This window comes from Canis aureus, chromosome 9, assembly GCF_053574225.1.
Source record: "Canis aureus isolate CA01 chromosome 9, VMU_Caureus_v.1.0, whole genome shotgun sequence".
NCBI classification, from domain to species: Eukaryota; Metazoa; Chordata; class Mammalia; order Carnivora; family Canidae; genus Canis; species Canis aureus.
In genome coordinates, this window is record NC_135619.1 from 39,313,388 (window position 1) to 39,333,386 (window position 19,999).

Below are 19,999 nucleotides of genomic sequence, written 5' to 3' on the forward strand. Positions count from 1 at the left end.
ACAGCACAGATGTGGATTAATGTGAAAAAGTAGGCGAAATTCTCATTGTGTGGTTTTAATTTTAATGTGGCAGATCCTTTAAAATACTTTGGTGTACCACAATAATTAAAGGGTTTAAGAACATTAAGTTAAAATACTTAGAAAATGAAAGCCCTGAGTTGAATAATAAGAATGAACTATGTTTTATTTTTTAAAATTGGAATTAATGTAGGTTGCCATGGTGAAAATAGATTGAAATATTTAATGGTAACTATTTTGTGCAGCCCTAGAGATCAAAAACAGTAATGTAAATAAACAGGTCTTTAAAGAATATACTCACAGACATGTTTAACGTAAATGATTGCTAGAAGGGAAGTGTATTTTCTTCAGTGCTGTTCTGTGCAAAGAAATTTTAATTGACTTGATTTTGGCAGTAAGAATCTACAACTTAGCATTAATAACTAAAATTTTAAAATATTTGCTCATTGCTCTGGATTATGACTGTTCAAGAATTACTATTTTCAAACACTAATTAATCATTTTAAGTAAACTTTTTTTACACATTTATGACATCAATGAGTATGACTGTTTATTACATTTTACCTATAAAAAGTTGAGCTGTTTTATATACTCTTTATGGAAACAGTGCACAGTCATAAATTAAAAGATGCAACTGTTTTGGATATTTTACTGGTGGTCCTGTGTTTTCCTGCCAGCAGTGCAGCTGTTTCAGGTTTCTCAGGATAACATATAAAAAGCTGTATGTACACTGCAAGTTTATGCTTGAATTGCCAAGCCAGAGATGGTATGACTCAACTTTCCCAGAAGCAAGTTGTACCAAAATGTGATGAATCAAAACAACTAGTTGCACAGTGGTTTGTATTACAGCTATGAAAACCAATTCTCTTTATGATAGTTGGCTTTTTTTTTTTTTAATTTTATATATTTATTCATGAGACACACACACACAGAGGCAGAGACATAGATAGAGGGAGAAACAGGCTCCCTGTGAGGAGCCTGATGCAGGACTTGATCCCAGGATCTTGGGATCATAACTTGAGCCAAAGCCAAAGGGAGACGCTCAACCACTGAGTCACCCAGGCACCCCTATGATACATAGTTGGCTTCTTAAGGTTGACAGACATTCTGCTGTGGTACCTGAATTTTGCCACAAGTGAACAGCCATTGGAGCTAAGACTGCTTTCTTTTGAGGGTCTGAGGAAAATAAAAAGGGTAATACAATGGCATCTGGTGTATGGATGAAATCTACCTGGAAACTTGTATCAAGAATGTAATGTTTCAGGATCCCTGGGTGGCTCAGCGGTTTGGCGCCTGCCTTTGGCCCAGGGCGCGATCCTGGAATCCCGGGATCGAGTCCCGGGTCGGGCTCCCGGCATGGAGCCTGCTTCTCCCTCCTCCTGTGTCTCTGCCTCTCTCTCTCTCTATGTCTATCATAAATAAATAAATAAATCCTGGGGATCCCTGGGTGGTGCAGTGGTTTAGCGCCTGCCTTTGGTCCAGGGCGTGATCCTGGAGACCCGGGATCGAATCCCAGGTCGGGCTCCCGGTGCATGGAGCCTGCTTCTCCCTCTGCCTATGTCTCTGCCTCTCTCTCTCTCTCTATCAGTAAAAATAATAAATAAATAAATAAATAAATAAATAAATAAATAAATAAATAAATAAATAAATCTTTAAAAAAATATAATGTTTCGTTACCTGTAAAAAAATATTACTAAGTATTACTTGTTTGTGTGATAGTTACTGAGCTCTCAGTGATGAGAAATTGATTTTATCCTGTTCCAGGTTGATTTTTAGACTTCTGAGATGACTTATTTAACTTACGTCATTTTTCATGCATCAGAGTTTTAAGAGTGGACATTTTATTGTGGCCTCGGATATAACAAGCAGATACTTTTTTTTGGCCATCTGGATAGATTTGGTGAATCCCTGTTTAAATCCTATGGGAGTGAAGTTCTATCAAGAGTTTGGCAATGAAAGTGGGATACATCCCACCAAGGTTTATAAACCTGGTTTATAAACCATGTAGGGAGAAAATATTAGAATTTCTGTTAAAATTTTTTTTATCTCTTGCTTTAAATATTTATATATATTTTATCGTATGCTTCTATATTAGTATTTATATGTAATTATATACCATATAACTATACATTAAGACAATAAGTATATGATTTATAAGTATACAAATTTTAGAGATGCATGCTCAAATCTTTTTACTGTTATAAATATACTATCAGAAGTTTGTAGTGGGTTGTGTGCCTGGGTGGCTCAATCCATTAAGCATCTGACAACTCTTGATTTCAGCTCAGGTCATGATCTCCAAGTCCTGAGATCAAGCCCTGCATCAGTTTTCACAACTGGGATTCTCCCTCTTCCCCTTCCCTTACCCCAGCCTACATGCATGCATGCATGCATACTACTCTCTCTCTCTTTCAAATAAATTAAAAAAAATTTTTTTTTTTTTTAAGTTTGTAGGGGTGCTTGGGTGGCTTAGTCAGTTAAACATCTGACTCTTGACCTCAGCCCAGGTGTTGATCTCAGGGTCATGAGTTCGACCCCACATTGGGCTCCACGCAGGGCATGGAGCCTAGTTTTTTAAAAAAGTTTGTAGATTATTGCTCAATAAATAATAATTTCCTTTCTCCTTCTACTTTTCCCTTTCACCCTTGGCAGAGAAGCGAAGAATTAACACCTTGATTTGTGGTAGTGTGAATAAATTACAGCCAATTCCAAGAGCTTATGCTATGTCTAACTTTGACCTTTTTTCTATTTGGCCTCTTATATTGCCATATATTTTTTAATCACACAACCTTATTAAACATGGATACAAATGAAAAACAGACTTGTTATTATGTTAGAAAAAATAAGTTGCTCATGCATCAAGACTTTGACACACAGGAAGTTTGAATGAATGAGTAGAAAAGTTTCCAAGTTATTAAAATGTTCTGGTACCTGATTTATTCATTTGCCATACCCATAATTCTGAGGCGGATGAAGCTCCTTTACTTCCTGAGGCCTGAAGAAACAATGTGGTTTCTCAAACTAGGCATTAAAGCAAAGCTGGAAATATTTGTTTTCCAACAGTGCTATTAGTCATACTAAAAAACTGACCTCCTTTGGCTAGGGTTGTGCCATGTTTTAGGCCTGTTTGTCTACCTTTATCAAGGTAGAACATTTTAATTGTTAAATAACATTTGTGATTGAAGAAAAATGGTGTCTATTACACTGTCTTTTGAGATCAGTTCAAAAGACTTCTGTATTTACTAATTGGGACATTCTGTTGAACTGAGGCTGTCAGAGATTTCTAGGAGATGTAATTTTCTAAGGTTTCACTTCCTATATGGAAAGAGACAATATATTTTTGTAATGCTGAAGTAAATTTGAAGTAACTAGTGTATTCTCTCCTCTCCCCTCCTCCATTTAAGTATTTATTTCAGAATATATTTATGTAAAATACTCAATATTTATGCAAAAAATATTAATAATACAATAGTGTTATGATACTGTGTATTTACTTAAGAGTATAGTATGCCAGGTGAAGAATAGCAGTTAGGTACCCAGACAAGAGCCAACAAAACAAGTTCTGAAAATGGGGAACAGTGAACATTTTATTTTATTTTTTTAAAGATTTACTACTTACTTACTTTATTTATTCATTCATTCATTCATTCATTCATTCATTCATTCATTCATTCATTCATTTATTTATGATAGACATAGAGAGAGAGAGAGGCCAGAGACACAGGAGGAGGGAGAAGCAGGCTCCATGCCGGGAGCCTGACATGGGACTTGATCACGGGACTTCAGGATCGCGCCCTGGGCCAAAGGCAGGCGCCAAACCGCTGAGCCACCCAGGGATCCCCAACAATGAACATTTTAATAGCAATTATTATTTTGAAACCTCCTTGAGAGCTGTTTTTAAATCTTAATGTAATTTGCTTTATAACTTAGTTTAACAATTAATCTAGTTTAGGCACTCTATAAATAGATGCTATGCTTCTTTTTTAAAAGGTAATAATGCATTTATAAAGTTTGAACATTTCAATCTCAGAATTCCCTTTATAAAATGTGCATCCTTTTTATTACGGCTTTTAAAAATGTTACCAACTTATATATGCTTTCTATATCAATTCTACACTTTTTGTTTTGTTTTAGGTATTTAAATCATGTCAGAGCTGCCTCTCCACAGGACCTTGCTGGAGGCTATACTTCTTCTCTTGCTTGTCACAGAGCACTACAGGATGCATTCAGTGGGCTTTTCTGGCAGCCCAGTTAACCTTTATTTCTCCTTTTTAAGATTTGGACCGAATCAGGGAGCTAGCAAAAGCAAAGCAGACTTGTAAAAGTATAGCCATATGCAGCTGCCCAACAACAGTTCTACCACTAGCAGCTGTGTTAAAGTATTTATAAGAGAAAATTTCAGAACTAAGCTGAGTAATATAGTGGATAAATATATGTGAAAAAGATTTATTTTTTACTTATATTTTTCTGAGAGGGATTGAAGCTGTAAACTTCATCTGATGGAAGATATGAATAATTCACCTATGTATGCTTGAGGTTGACAGACTTGTAAAATCTTTTTAAAAATAAAGCTAGACTTTATATTAAGTTTTGTGGTTTCTCTCTTATTACAGTGTTTTACTTGAACACATTTTAAAATGCCATTTTGAATACGACATTTAGTGTTAATATCCAAGTCTATTATTTTGTCTCATAAAATGTTCCTTTTTTTCCCCTATGTTCTTAATACTAGTCCAGACAAGTCGATATATTTCCTTCTACCAGCAGGTTGTGGCAAGTAAAAGTTGACCTATGATAATGCCACTCTCTCAATATTAAGGACTCAGTGCCTGTTCTGAGCAGTGGAAAGTGAGACAAACCTTGATCAAGGTATTATAGCTCCCAGCTGTGAGCCACACTTGGGATAAACCAGACGAGAGTATTAACCTGCTTTAATGACAAATTCAAAGAAGTAAGTTAATAAAATTTAATACTTAAATGGCACCTTTCACTTCAAATGTGAGCTCATTTTATGATGAAACCTTGGAATGGATACATTTTAAATGGAATGGATACATTTTAAATGAAATTTCCCTTAGTAAATTGTAGACTCTGATATAGTTTCTGTTGAAACTTCAAAGCTTTTAGTATACCCAGGATTTTGCTTAGAGTTGGATATGGAGAGGATGGATAATTTGTAACATCTCAACCTTATATGAGTCTATTATATAGACCACTGGGTATGAGACATAGTCTCAAGAAATGAAGGGATTTCCTAGCAAATGTCCATTGTAACAGATGTTAATTTTATGGGAGGAAAGTTATCTGAAACAAAATTCATGGTTACATTAGAGTAGAAGGTCCATATATACCAACTCCATCTTATTTGCCTAAGCCAGGTATTAATTTCAGGGGTACATCTTCATCTTTACCACACAGTTGACCCTTGAACAACACAAGTTTAAACTGTATGGATCCACTTGTATGTGGATTTTTTTCTAATCTGTAAATATATTATTTTCTTAACATTTTCTTTAGTTTATCAGCTAAATAGCTTATTAGCTCATTCTTATTTTAAGAATACATTGTAGAACATACAAAATATATGTAATTGACCATTATGTTTGTGTTAAGGCTTCTGGTCAACAATAGGCTGTTCATAGCTGTTAAGTTCTGAGGGGAGTCAAAAATTATATGTGGATTTTCCCGTGTGTGTGTGTGGAGCAGTTGTCAGTGGCTCTAATCTCTGTGTTTGTTCACGGGTCAACTGTACCTTTATCTTTGATAACTGAGAAAAAACCAAGGCATCAAATAATTGAGTAAGCTCCACTTATATATACAAATGAGTAAAAGGCCAGAATTAAAACTGTTTAAGTCGTTTTATCTATACTTTACCAGACTGTATCCTAATTTTCATATCTATTAGTATTCCCCAATTGAGGATTAGGGTTGTAAGTACAGCCTATAAATCTGTTCAAAGAATAGTGAGAACATTGACTTAAGGTTAAGACTTTGCCGTACTCAGCTGCCAAAGTACAGTATCCAGTTTTTACAAAAGAAATACTACTACTTGTTCTCTGTACTTTGTATAGTGTATTTAAATGAATGAACTAATTAACTAGTTAACTAATTTAAAGCCTTTGAAAACTTTTTTTGAGCCCACCTTATTGTGGAAATTGCCTACATTGGACTTGGCAAAATAATTGAATTCCAGAACCTTTATACATTTGTAAATATTTTGGCTATTGCCTTACTTTGTTCAAAAGGCCAAATAAAAGTTGTTAACTGACCTTATTAGATCAAAGGTAGTGGTGAAAGATAACTTAATGACAATTCACTAAGTAACAGAAATACTCTAAATTGATGGTTATCTCCTATCCCCCTAGTGATTTTCTCTTCGAGATAAAAGGCTATACAAGTCTTTCATATACAGCAATTCTTTTAACATAGTACAACACTAGCCCAGAAACTATAGCTAAACAACTACTGAGCATTCGTTACCTGTGCACCAAGTACTGTGCTTCATATATTGTATATTACTACCTATCTTTACTATGCTTGTGTTATTTTCCCAATATAACAGATGGAGAAGCTGAGGCACAGGGAGGTTAACTGACTTGCCAAAGGTCAATACAACTGAAAAGTAGCAGTGTATTTGAACCCAGGTGTTCAGAGTTTGTGCTCCTGAGATGAATAACTGTCAAGCTTAAATAGCAGCTGTGTAGAATCAAGTCTGAATAGTCAAACTTCCTAAGATTTAAAAGAAGTTTTACAGATCAAGTGTAGTTACTTTATGACATATGACATCAATGTAATAACTGTGTTTATATCCTTGAGAGAAGTTCTGAGAAATTCATTATGTAGAACATCATTTGACTATTAACTACCTTCCTTTTAAACAGGTATTAATGGTATTGAATACATTTACATCATAGTTGGGATGCACTAGTAGTATTCCTTAATTTCATTCAGTAAATATTTGATCTAAGCTTCTCTTAGAAATTACTTTTTTTTAAGATTTTATTTATTTATTAATGAAAGAGAGCCCGATGTGTGGAACTCAATCCCAGGACTCCAGGATCACACCCTGGGCCAAAGGCAGTTGCTCAACCACTGAGCCACACAAGCATCCCTCTTAGAAGTTATCTCTTAGAAGTAGTCTGTCAAGTGGTGGTTAGGTAATCATTTCAAAATTCAATTACAGTGACAGAAAACTTGTCAAAAGGCTAAGAAAATTAAAAAATTATATCCAGTGAGCTTTCCAGCTGTCATTTTCTAGTGGACATCAAGAGTTCAGTTACTAGGTATCACATTTAAAACTTGAGGGTGGGCCTAGATTTAAATAATAATCATACATTTACTTACCCTTTCTGAGGGAAAAGGGGGAGGAGTTAAAGTTTTAAGATGGGCTGTGTATTTGACTAAATGGAGTCAAGAATCTTACCACTTTACATGTATGAATAAAAACCTCATTTGTACCCCTATTTAGTATTTATAGCCTAGCATGTCAATGTACAGGACTAGGAAAAAAATTATTACTCCTACTTGCAAATTAAAATTCTCTTCACCTAGATCAGAAGGCCAACAATGGACACCTGGCCAAATCCAGCTGCTGCTGTTTCTCTGTGCTCCATGAACTAGCTAAGCTTGGTCTCTACATTTTTTAAGGTTGAAAAAGACAAAATTATACACTTTTTAACAAGTGGAAAGCACGTGAATTTCAAATTTCATTGTTCATAAATAGAGTCTTTGCATATAGTGTTTATGTATTGTTTATGGCTGCTCTGGGGGCCACCACAACAGAATTGAGCAGCAACAGAGACCTTAGGGCTTGCAAAGCCTACAATACTACCTGGTCCTTTCCTGAATTTTTTTTTTTTTTTTAAGATTTATTTATTTATGATAGACCTAGAGAGAGGGAGGCAGAGACACAGGAGGAGGGAGAAGCAGGCTCCATGCCAGGAGCCCGACCCGGGACTCGATCCCGACTCCAGGATCACGCCCTGGGCCAAAGGCAGGCACTAAACCGCTGAGCCACCCAGGGATCCCCCTCCTGAATGCTTTCTGACCCTTCATCTACATACTCCCTCACTTGGAGGGGAGAACATTAGAAGTCCCAAACTGGCAATTCCCTGGTGAATTAGCCCCCCAAAGTCTTGCAGAGGCTAGGTTTGGTTGATTTTCAAAAAACATTTTAAAATGCTTTTAGATAAGGGATGAAGGCTCCAAGGCTCCAATTCATTACTTTCCTGCACTTCTTACTGTGTACCACCTTCATCTATTTATATCACCTGCCTCATTTCTAAAGGATTTGAGTTTGTAATGAATGATTTAGATGAGTGGTCCTTACACTTTTTCTGTAGGGCCAGACAGTAAATATTTTAGGCTTTGTGATAAAAAATAAGTTGGTAGAATGTTTTTAATGAACAAAATTCAAGATACAATTGAGTATAAATAATTACATTATAACTCTTTTGGGGGAATAACACTCATTCCATTAATTGGAGTTCTAAGTGTTTCCTATCATCAAAATCAGTCGTAAATGGTTATCTGTAATGAGACTTTACACATTTCATCTATAAAGAGGCCTTTTCACACAATACTGCCAAATACTGGCATTAATCCAGAAGCACAAGATTTTAACTGGGCATATTCATCACTTGGAAGGGATTTGTAAATGTAAAATCCTGTTAGATTCTTCCCTTAATACTTTCCTTACAGTATGTCATTACATAGTACATTAATCATTTCCAATTGAAGGTAGCAGCTCAATTATAGGTAAATGGATTTTGAAATTTGTGAATTTCCTTTGCATTTTCGCCAAGGTCCCAAAAATTCTGAACACAGAAAATGTGTTCACTGCTAATTTGAGAATGGAAAGATTGTTTCTTGTTTTAATTTTTAATAGCATTAGAAATGTAGAACAGGGATGCCTGGGTGGCTCAATGGTTGTGTATCTGCCTTTGGCTCCGGGCATGATCCCAGGGCCCAGGATGGAGTCCTGCATCAGGGAGCCTGCTTCTCCCTCTGCCTGCCTCTCTTTCTCTCTGTCTTCCTGAAGGGAGCCCAACCCAGGACTTGATCCCAGGACGCTGGGATCAGGACCTGAGCCAAAGGCCAGTGCTCAACCCAGGTGCCCCTCTACATATCTACCACCATTGAGTTGTAACATACCATAGCTGATTCCACTTCAGGCTGTAGTACAGAATTGGTGTTTTCTCAACTTCTTTTAAAAATACTCACCTATAGTTGTTCCAGGCAGAATATTCATAGAAGCTTCGGTAACTTCAAATTCAAGAGTTCAAGAGTGATATCTCAAATAAACAAGACCTAAGCAGTATTAGTAACATCTGTGAATTCATCAAGAGTCTAACTCACTTATTTTTAATTGACTTGATTTTGCTCACAAAGTCCTAAACTCTTTGAGCAACTGTTCTTACCCAAAGGCCAATAGTCCTACTAAACAATTTTACTTTCTCTGAACATATTTCTTTGGCTGGTGCATTCAAATATAATTAATTCATCATCAGTAAATAGCTCTCTTTGCTTGGCTTACAAGAATCACTTAGACTTACTTCAGTTGCACCCTTTTCATTTTTTAATTTTGTGAAGAAATCCTGCTGAGATACTTCCATATTAAATTTCTAGTCAGACAGTTGCTTGCTTGCCTGTGAGGGAAATACTATGATGAGTGTCTCTATTGGTAATGTCAACATATATTGTATTTTAGCTCAGGTATAGATGCTTTGTTTACCTAATATCAAAATAATTCACACAACACGGTGCCTTAAAAGCACATTAGAAGTCCATTTTTGTTTTGAAATGATTATACACTTGTAATAATAATATATTATAGCTTGGTGATTTACATGGCACTCAATGCTGTTGAGTTACAACCACATCACTGTGATTTGGACTATGCCGAGCAGCAGTATGAGCTGTTGAGAATCACTTCCTATCTTTCTTGTAACTTCTCAACTCTGTCATGAAGGCAGCCACAGGCATGATGTAAATAAAGGAGCATGGTGTGTTCCAAGAAAGCTATTTTTGGACTGAAGTTCAAATTTCATGCAATTCTCACAAGATATTTTAAATCTTTTCATTCCTTAGTATAAGAACCATTCTCAGGTCATTTGCCATACAAAAACAGGTGGTAGGCTAGATTTGGCCTGCCAGGCATAGTTTGCCATCCCTGATCAAAACAATCTTTTTTTAATGACATACACAGTAATAGTTTAGGGGTATTTCTATAAAATGTGGGCATACTCTTCAACTGAGGAGAACTGCAAAATGATTATTAGTGCTTTCTTAGCATGCAATTATCCCACCTTCAAAAACTATTTTCCTAGGAGACAGTCAATATTTAAATATATTTACCTAATAAATAATCAGATATGATTATAACTTAGATAAAATATACTTAGGAGAACTTATTTCATTTAAATTTTAATTTGATAATCAACTTAGAAGGCAGCAAGGGTAAAATAGAAGTGTTCAATACTAAAGTAACTGCTAAAGTTTTATGACATCATACAAATTATATTTCATTACATAAAGGTCTAATGGGGAGATGGAGAAAACATTTCCAATTAAGTGACTGAAGCAATTTGAGTTTTTTCTTCTGAAAAGACTTTATTTATCTGTCTTCTGGCGTTTAAGAGGTGGATCGTCATGATTCTCTGTAACAAATCCAGAAAACCTATATTAGGTAAGATACTTAACACTGGAAAATACTTTTAAAAAACAAATAATACGGCATTTTAAAGATTTTTAATATTCATACATGAAATAGTAACATTCCTGTGGGTTTATTATTTAATGAAAGAGCCTTCTACTATATTGAACAGTGTGTATGCCATGCTAAAAATCTACAAAATTGGGAGAAACCAGTCACTACTGAGTGGCAAGGAATCCTGAATTGAAATATCTACCTAGAATTAGTTTAACATATTTCCAAATTTTAATAAAATATATATGTAGCCCAGAAAGCTACATGAAAGCTAATACAGGTTACATGTAATTTCCCAGAAATTGCTCACCTAGATTTAGGGTCTGGTTCTTATAGAGTATAGCAGCAGGAATCCGGAAGGTGATACATAACATTTCCTTGTTAGGGGCTACATTTCTGACTGGGTGAACTGAACTGCATGCCTCCAAGGAAATGCCTAATATAGCCCCGGCTCGCTGTTGAACATCCTCAGCAGGATTAGGATCTTTGGAAAAGCTGTAACAGTGCACAATGGGAAGGAGCTCAGTGTTGCATGATGGCCCATCTAAAAGTGATTTGAAAACATTGAGAAACTCGATAGCCTTTGCTGGCAAGTTCATGACAATGTGCACAGAGTGTTTTCTTTCTTTTGACAGTGGTCCCAGCTGTTCCATTAACTCTTTTCTGACTGGTCCTTGAAGGAAGTCTTTCCCATCCAAGTTAAAGACTTTCACCTTTTGGTCCACTTTATTTAATTTACAATTGTGCAATAGCCATTTATGAGATTCAGGATTAAGGTCATTAGCAAATACAGTGCAGTTTTTCTTTGCTACTGGAATGGCAAAAGGCCCAACCCCAGCAAAAACATCAAATAGTACATCCCCAGGTTTGAGAAGTTCTGTGATACGACTGTGTTCTGTAGAGAGACGAGGATTCCAATAGACTTTTGAAAAATCAAATTCATAGGTGTAGCTGTTTTCTCGAACCTGAAAAAGTTATTATACTTTAATTAACCTGATTAGTCTTAAATTTTAGGCATGAATACTGGATAGGTACATCCACACATACATTTACATTTAAGAGCAAATAACAGAGCATTTTAATTAGAATTGTTTATGCTATCCTCGGCCAGTTAACAACCCACATTAGACTTGACATGAGAGTCATCTCTTTAAAGCCAAATGGTTCTCCATTTCATTCTAATGGGTCATAAAGTCGTTCCCAAATCACATGAGGAATTTTTCAGATAGGCCAACTACCTGGCTTAATCATACTCTATTTTGTCACCTGATGGAGAGAGAAATAAACCTATAATTTGAAACCTCACACTGCACACACTCACCCAGTCAGCATTACTTTCAGCCCAATTCACTTTCAGGAATCCTTTTTACTCACAATATACACACAGTACTTAGACGTTGCGTGAGCTCCTAAAGTCTAACTTAAATTTCTGATTCTGTTTGGAGCAAAGAAATTATACTGAGTTTTTACATGTATTTCATGGTATAAATGTAAAGGCTAAAGTATATCCTAAGAACAAACTGTAGTTGACTTAAGTCAGAAGCCATTTTAAAAATCACGAAAGTTTCTCAGAACTTTGATACCTCTGAGAATGACGCCACCTGCTACGATACAGGGCAGTACCAAATAAAGAATATGCAGCAGTCAATCAGGGTATGCTGAGGTAAGAACTGAGACCAGCAAAGGATTCACATTCAAATCTTATTGCCATACCAGACCTCATACATTATACACAAGCAGTAGGCCATGGAGGTTATACAGGGAAAGACCATTGCATGGACTCTGGAGTCAGGAGCCTGACTCCAAACACCCTGCTCAGTCATTTCTTGTTACTTCATCTGCATAAAAAGAATATTAAAAACAACCACCATTATTTTGTGGGCTTCTTAGGGTTTGTTATATTAAAACATTAGCTCAGGCCTAATAATAAGTGTTTAGTAAATGGTATCTTAATATTCTATCACTATTAAATTATGGAGAAATAATATACCTAATATTCATCTAAGTCCATGTAGCCCAGAATCTTAAAAAATGATTATTTTGCATAAACTCCGAGTTTTATAAAGTCCCGTTTAAAAGAAGTCAAAGAAAGACAAATGCCATATGATTTCACTCATACATGGAATGTAAGAAACAGATGAACATAGGGGGAGGGAGGAAAAGAGAGAGGGAGACAAACCATAAGAGACTCAACTATAGGGAACAAACTAAGAGTTGCTGGAGAAGAGGGGGGCAGGGGAGAGCTAAATGGCTGATGGGTATTAAGGAGGGTACCTGATATAATGAGCACTGGGTGATGAATCACTCAATTCTACTCCTGAAACCAATATTACCCTATATGTTAACTACCTAGAATAAAAACTTAAAAAGACATATCTAACATGTTAAAAGTCGACTATTTTAAAAATTTTTGTCAAGTTACGGAGTTTAACCTATTTCCTAGCTTGGGTACAAAATTTCACATAATTTTAACATATAATCATCTAAGACTTTTGGCTTTAAAAAGCTTATATATCCTCCAGTACTTCAGAGGATTTGGAGGGGTCGAGGATGAGATTTTGGGGGTACCAGGAATCTATTCCCACATATTAAAAGTATTTTTTCTTTGAAATAGATTTTTCTTATAAAAGAAGTATGTGCTCAGTAGAAAAGTATAAATATAAGAACACAAAGGTCACTAGTAAGTACATCAAATAAAAATATGCCCACTTAACATTCTAATATACGTGTGTATTTACATAGATATTTAGTTAAAATGGAGCTACGTATGATATATTGTTCTATATACTATGTTATATACCAGAATTTGTTCAATTCTCTGATGAACATTTAGATTGTTTCCATTCCTTTGTCTTGTTATCATAAAAATGATGATGAACCCAGTATATATACATCATTATAGTTTTGTCCAATTATATCCTTGAGATAACTTCCTGTAAATGCAATGCTAGGTCAAAGAATGTACTTATTCAAAATGGGAATATATTATCATGTACTCTTCCTGAATGAATATTTATATCGAATTTGCACTTCCTTTTTTAAAAAATATTATTTATTTATTCATGAGAGACAGAGAGAAAGAGAGAGAGAAAGAAAGAGAGAGAGAGAGAGAGAGAGAGAGAGAGGGGGGCAGAGACACAGGCAGAGGGAGAAGCAGGCTCCATGCAGGGAGCCTGATGTGGGACTCCATCCTGGGTCTCTAGGATCACGCCCTGGGCTGAAGGTGGCAGTAAATCGGTAAACCGCTGAGCCACCAGGGCTGCCCCGAATTTGCACTTCCATCAAAAGGATAAATGCTCACATTCTCACATTCTCATCAATACTAGGTTATTATAAATATTTTTAATCTTTGTCACCTACTAAAATTCTAAACATTAATTGATATAATCTGTACATAGAAGACAATAAAATACTACATACCTTGGTCATCATATTCTCCTCTCCAGATAACACTTCCATTTGGAAATTTCGGTATGTATTATCAATATTATTGATTTTATTTACTGCTGAGGTGATTCCTGGATTTTTGTCTATCATAACTTGGCCTGAAAAATGAGAATTCATAAAATATACTGCCAATTGGTTGCAAATAAAACTGAAAATATGAAATGGAAATAAATCATTTTCTTTTGGTTTATGGACAAAAATTGCATCTAGCGTGTGTACTGCAGCATGCAATTCTAAAAATTCAACAGATTAGCAAAGTTAATGTAGCCTCCATATAAACACAAAAAACCCACATAGGTACATTGTTAAAGAAAAAATTTTGAGGAGTTTAGGTCTACTTAATGTTTTTCCTTTTTTTTTTTTTTTTTTTTTAACTAAATCTCAAATGGGCCCCATACACAACAATAAACAAAAAGGTAGACCATAAGGTAAAGAACAGGAAAAGAGATGTAAGGACCATGGCAACAAATGGTCTCAGAAATCGCCAGCCTGTCCCCCATGGCCCCAAACCAAATGTCTGCTTTACTATGTGCTTAAAATATACGCCTTCACATTGGAAATATATAACAGCAAAATAAGTTTTCAAATAAAAGAAACATAGATTCTTGGGGTACCTCGTTGGCTCAGTCAGTTAAGCATCTGACTTCAGCTCAGGTCATGATTTCAGAGTCCTGGGACTAAACCCTAAATATCAGGCTCCCTCCTCAGTGGGGAGTCTGCTTATCTCTCTCTCTCTCTCTCTCTGCCCCTCCCTCTGTTGATGCTCTCTCTCAAATAAATAAATAAAACCTCTTAAAAACAAAAACAAAACAAAACAAAAAAACAGATTCTTTAGTCTTATCTAAATATAATGTTCATTTATTTAAATTGGGTTTTTTTTTGGTCAAATATTTGCCAGAACTGAAAAAGCTACAAAGATAATAAAATACACCAGAAATGGTATATTGATGCCCTTTAATTAAAGTCTACTTTTTTGGGTCAGCACTTAAAAAATTAAAAAATTTGTAAGAATCTATATGCCATCTCATTGCATAAAAATAACTTGATTTGTAAGTTAGTAAAAAGTACTCAAAAATACAAATACGCTGATGTATAACCAGAATTTGTCCAGTTTCTTTCTGAGAATTCGATACCTGATTTTGAATATGGTAATATCAATAAGCTTTAGCCAATCACTGTTCTCATCCTGTTCTGCTTCAGGTACCAGAATCCAATTTTTAAGGTACAGTATTTTGAAATAATGAAAAAAAAAAACCAAAAAACCCACAACTGTAAAAGTTTATAGTAAAGACTTTAAAATTACCACTGTATGAAAATGTTTCACTTTTAATCTGAGTGCCCCTTTATAAAACAGGGATGCCAAAAGGCATGTTTGAGTTAGGACAAGCAATGATTCATAGCAAAGCTTATCCTTGACACTTGCACCCAGTCATAATTATAAAGATCTGCTTAGGTATTTATTGTATTATCACTGTGCATTATCAGCCCATTTCATCAATAAAAACAAAGGAAATGCAGCACAGCATATTTCTGAAATTCTACGGAGAACTACATTTTAAAGGTGAAAATAATTCCCAGAAGTTCTGACAATTACTCTACATTTAAAAAAAGATTAATTTGGCAAATACACTGATATCAAATATTTGTAAAAGGACAACTGCTATCATGATTACTCTTCTACTTCTTTCCTATCCCAAAAGATAAAGGACCCAGGCTCAAACTTGGTCTTACAGAGGTACAACGTACAAAAGCATCATTTCTAAAAGGCTAAGGGCGCTAAGAAACGAAGTGTGGTGCTGAAATATAGAAGAGGTTCAATCAGTTGAATCAAAGCATGTGGAAACAGTGTCACACTTTTGAAGGTAAAACACTAAAATTTAAACCTAGAATTCAACATAGGCTTGAGGGTCTAATAAGTTCTGTGTACCAACCAAAATGATGGGATGCCAAAGAATTCTGCCAAAGCAAAAGATTCAAGTTTAATCTATATGCTTGTATATTGTGTACATAAAAGCCTAAACTGATTTTTGGAGCCTGCTATCACTTGGGAAAGAATATTCCAAAATGGTTCTCGAAAGAGAGAGTATGTAGCCCAAGATCCACCTTAAAATGATGAAATATATAATGTCCTGTTTCTGTAATTTGACATCTAAGAAAATAGTTTTAAAAACTAAAATTAGAACTTGCTAATTACTTTCTAGCACATTAATATTACTAACACACTCTTACCAATTAAATGCTTGAAAGGTAGTTGATGATCTCGAAGGTTAAGGTGGGCAATATGTCCAACTCTGCTAAATCCTGAAGTCACATCTTGACCTTCAGGAAGCACAGCTTTCAAGATTTCTTCTGACTTAAAGTTTTCATAAGTTAGTTCCAAATTATATTTAGAGATCTGTGGATTGACATTAAGCTGCTTTAAAATACTGAGTTCTGCCCTCTCAAAGGAATCACCAGTAATTATTTTATAGGGATCCAGCATAATTAGTCTGTTTGCTTCATCTTCTGGGTCTTCAATCACACGTTTTATGCCCGGGCGCTGCAGTGCTGCTCTTTTAAGGGATCGCATCAATTTATTGACTATTTCTTTCCTTACTTTAAGCACTGGGATGGTGACAGTCTTTCTAAAAGCTGTTCTATCAAGCTTTGTCATTCCTCGAACATTAGAGGGTGGTGAAAACAATGCAGAGTCTCTCTGGTCTGTTTCTATTTCCGGCATGACTGAGAATCTCTTTCTTTGATCCCACAAGAAAATACCAGGTGCTCTGCTAAGCTTCTGTATCTGTGATGTCCAAACTAGTAGAGTCAATGATTCTGATTCAGATATTCTACAGCTTTCCACTTTGAAAAGTATTCTTGAGAATCCAAATGGCTTCCATAAGATCCTAAAAAAAAAAAAAAAAAAGGATGCCTTAAAAAAAATACCATTAAGGGGTACCTGGGTGGCTCAGTCAGTTAAGCGCCTGCCTTCCACTTAGGTCATGATCTCCAGGTCCTGGGATCCAGCCCCATATTGGGCTCCCTGCTGAATAGGGAGTCAGCTTCTCCCTCTCCCTCTGCCCCTCCTTCCCCTACCTCGGGCTCTTTATCAAATAAATAAAATCTTTTTAAAAAAAATACCATAAAGCTACAAACTTACATGATCAGAATAGGTTAAGAATAAAAATCTAAATTCTAGGGGTGTGTGCGCAGCTCAGTCAGTTAAGTATGGGGCTCTTGATTTTAGTTCAGGTCATGATCTCCGAATCATGACACTGAGCCCGGCATCAGACTTCATGCTCAGCCCCAGTCTGCCAGAGATTCTCTCCCCCACTCCCCCCATTCCCCTACTCTCTCTAAATAAAATCTTAAAAATCTAAGTTCTACAGTTTTAAATAACCTGCTAAATGCTAATAATTAAAACTTCTAGTGGTGTGTGACAAGTATCTATTTTCTCAGTGATAAGCTGTCTTTTATTAGCAGTAAATAACAAATTTGCATCTTCAACACACCTGCTGGGAGGACAAGGGCTTCGTGATCCATCAGCCTCCCTGTGGGCAATGAACCTCTCCACCCACAATTTTCTGTATAATACATTTGGGATTGGAAGGCTGAAACTGGAGTTAAAAGATCATCTCTAAATGAAATGGTCATTATATTTATGACTTTACCGATGGCAATATTTGCCAGGATATTTTTGAGAGTGCTACATGCTTTACACATACTAACAATTTTGGGAGGTGTGTGGTATCACATCCTTATTTTGTAAACGAGTAAACTAAAGGTCAGAACAGGTTAATTCACCCAGTCTCGCTGCTGTAGGCGGCTGAGCACGGATTAAAAACCAGGTCTGGGGTCGCCTGGGTGGCTCAGCGGTTTAGCGCAGCCTTCGGCCCAGGGCCTGATCCTGGAGACCCGGGATCGAGTCCCACGTCGGGCTCCCTGCATGGAGCCTGCTTCTCCCTCTGCCGGTGCCTCTGCGTCTCTCTCTCTGTGTCTCTCATGAATAAACAAATAAAATCTTAAAAAAAAATAAAAAGAAAAATAAAAACCAGGTCTGACTTCAGAGCCTGTGGTCTAATATATTGCTGTGTTGTTTATCTTCAGTGCTTTACTACCACAAGCCCTGCCTATGACTTGGGGTTTCAGTATTCTGAGGACTGGGATTTGCTGTTAGATGCCCACCCCATTAACACTATCAGTTACTTTGTCTTCTAGAAAACCACAGAACTAACTGGAAGGGAAAAGGGCCCTGCCCCAGAACCCTGTAAAACGATTCTCAGACTTCACAGTCGGGGTTCAAATCTGGTCTAGCTGTGTGATCTTGTTATTTCTTAACCGGAGTCTCAGTTTCCCACAAGGTTACACACATTCCGTCCTACCCAGTGCACGGGCCCAGGCTCAGGGCCCAGGCTCAGGGCCCAGGCTCAGCGCCCAGGCTCAGCGCCCAGGCTCAGCGCCCAGGCTCAGCGCCCAGGCAGTGGCGCTGACGGTTCCGCGCGCAAGCAGCGCGTGGCGGCGTGGCGGGGAGCAGACCTCGGTGGGTGCGTCCTGCGGCCCGACCCTCGGCCTCTCGGTTCAGGGGCACTGCGGCCGCCGCCTCGCCAACGTCACCACCCCAATTCCTGGCAGCGCTCCGCGGTGGACTCCAAGACTAGACCCCCTCACCTCATACTCCGGTACGCCTCGGACACGGGTCGCTCGTGGAAGGGCGGGCCCTAGTGACATCATCACCGTTCGCCACCGAGTGGTGAGCGTCATCAGATCCCGCCCACTCCCTGTCGTCCCCGCAGCCCGGGTGAGGTACGGGAACCCGGAAGGGCCGCGCCCACAGCCCCGCCTCCGATGCGAGTAACGGCTGGAGGCCTGGGGTAGTATCCCGCAGATGGACCTGCTAGGCGGCCGGCGAGCAGCATGCAGGCGCCCTGGGGAATCGTCGACGCCGAGCGGAGCTGGTACGTCTCTGCAGAGGAGCCCGAAGAGGCGGAGGCGGAAGAGCTGAGTCCGTTGCTAAGCAACGTAAGTGGCCTCCGCTGGTTTCCCGGTGCTGAAGACCTCGGGGCTTCCCTGAAATGCCTGGCAGATAAGAGCGGGAAAACAGGGAGGCGGGGGTACGGCACGGGGAGAAGGGAGAAGCTGGAGCCTCGTTCTTTGGGGGATGAGGCCCCAAGGCAGCAGCCAGATGCAGATGAGGGCGCGAACGTGATAGCGGCGTACCGTGGTCTAGAAAGAAAAGCTGAAGTAAAGGCGCTGGCTGGCACAGGTGCATGAGGCGCAGCACTGATTGGAGACGCGGGACCAGACCCGATGAGCAGCCCTAGCGTTATGTAACTCAGTGCTGTTTGTGAGTGTCTTTGTGGACTTCCTGTTCTCTCCACCAGTCTTGTGAGGTTTTGCCAGAGTCACAAGATTTTCCTCTTCTAGACTTAGTCACTGGCTGCCTAGAAACATCTTCATACAGAGATCCTTAGCGGTGAAGGAGGGGGGCGGGGTAGTCTGGTGATAAGTACAGAGGCCCTTCCCTGACCCTGCAGCCTGTGCAATGGGCCGTGCACTGCAGCAGTTTTTAGGACTTTGCTCCCAAATGCTGTTTTTTTTTTTTTGGAACAGGGTGTTTTCAAGAGTACCTTCGGTAGAGCAAAGTGAATTGTTTCTATTTATCACATCATTATTGCAAAGTATTCCTGACCATCTTTGCATTTGAGCCGACTTAATTAATTAAATATTATAGAGATTACTTTTGCAGCCCTGGTAAGTGCGGAGCAGCCATCGTCTCCAGCAGCCCCAAGCTGACTCAGTTCTTCAGTAATCGCATGAGCTGAGGCCATCTTCCTCCCCTCTGTACCG

General features: G+C 37.8%; 3 protein-coding genes across 11 annotated transcripts in view; 2 read left to right on the forward strand and 1 right to left on the reverse strand.

The window, feature by feature from the left end:
• Positions 1-4,605, forward strand: part of MNAT1 (MNAT1 component of CDK activating kinase) — a 188,283-nt gene extending 183,678 nt beyond the window's left edge. For all 6 annotated transcript variants that reach the window (XM_077909535.1, XM_077909540.1, XM_077909536.1 and 3 more), the window contains one exon: positions 4,153-4,605. In XM_077909535.1, coding sequence (XP_077765661.1) covers positions 4,153-4,293 — 141 coding nt within the window. In that variant the 3' untranslated portion in view covers positions 4,294-4,605. The remainder of the gene's footprint in view (positions 1-4,152) is intronic.
• Positions 4,254-19,348, reverse strand: TRMT5 (tRNA methyltransferase 5). Its single transcript, XM_077909530.1, is given in 6 exon segments — positions 4,254-10,634; positions 10,636-10,676; positions 11,037-11,691; positions 14,147-14,271; positions 16,403-17,058; positions 18,821-19,348. Coding segments are annotated over 6 exon segments (1,530 nt in total). The 5' UTR covers positions 18,826-19,348; the 3' UTR covers positions 4,254-10,586.
• Positions 18,918-19,999, forward strand: part of SLC38A6 (solute carrier family 38 member 6) — a 73,098-nt gene continuing 72,016 nt past the window's right edge. For 2 of the 4 annotated variants that reach the window (XM_077909534.1, XM_077909533.1), the window contains exon 1: positions 18,919-19,171. In XM_077909534.1, the coding sequence (XP_077765660.1) occupies positions 19,067-19,171 (105 nt within the window). In that variant the 5' untranslated portion in view covers positions 18,919-19,066. Of the gene's footprint in view, positions 19,172-19,999 lie in introns of all 4 variants that reach the window. The other 2 variants (XM_077909532.1, XM_077909531.1) reach the window with 2 other exon arrangements.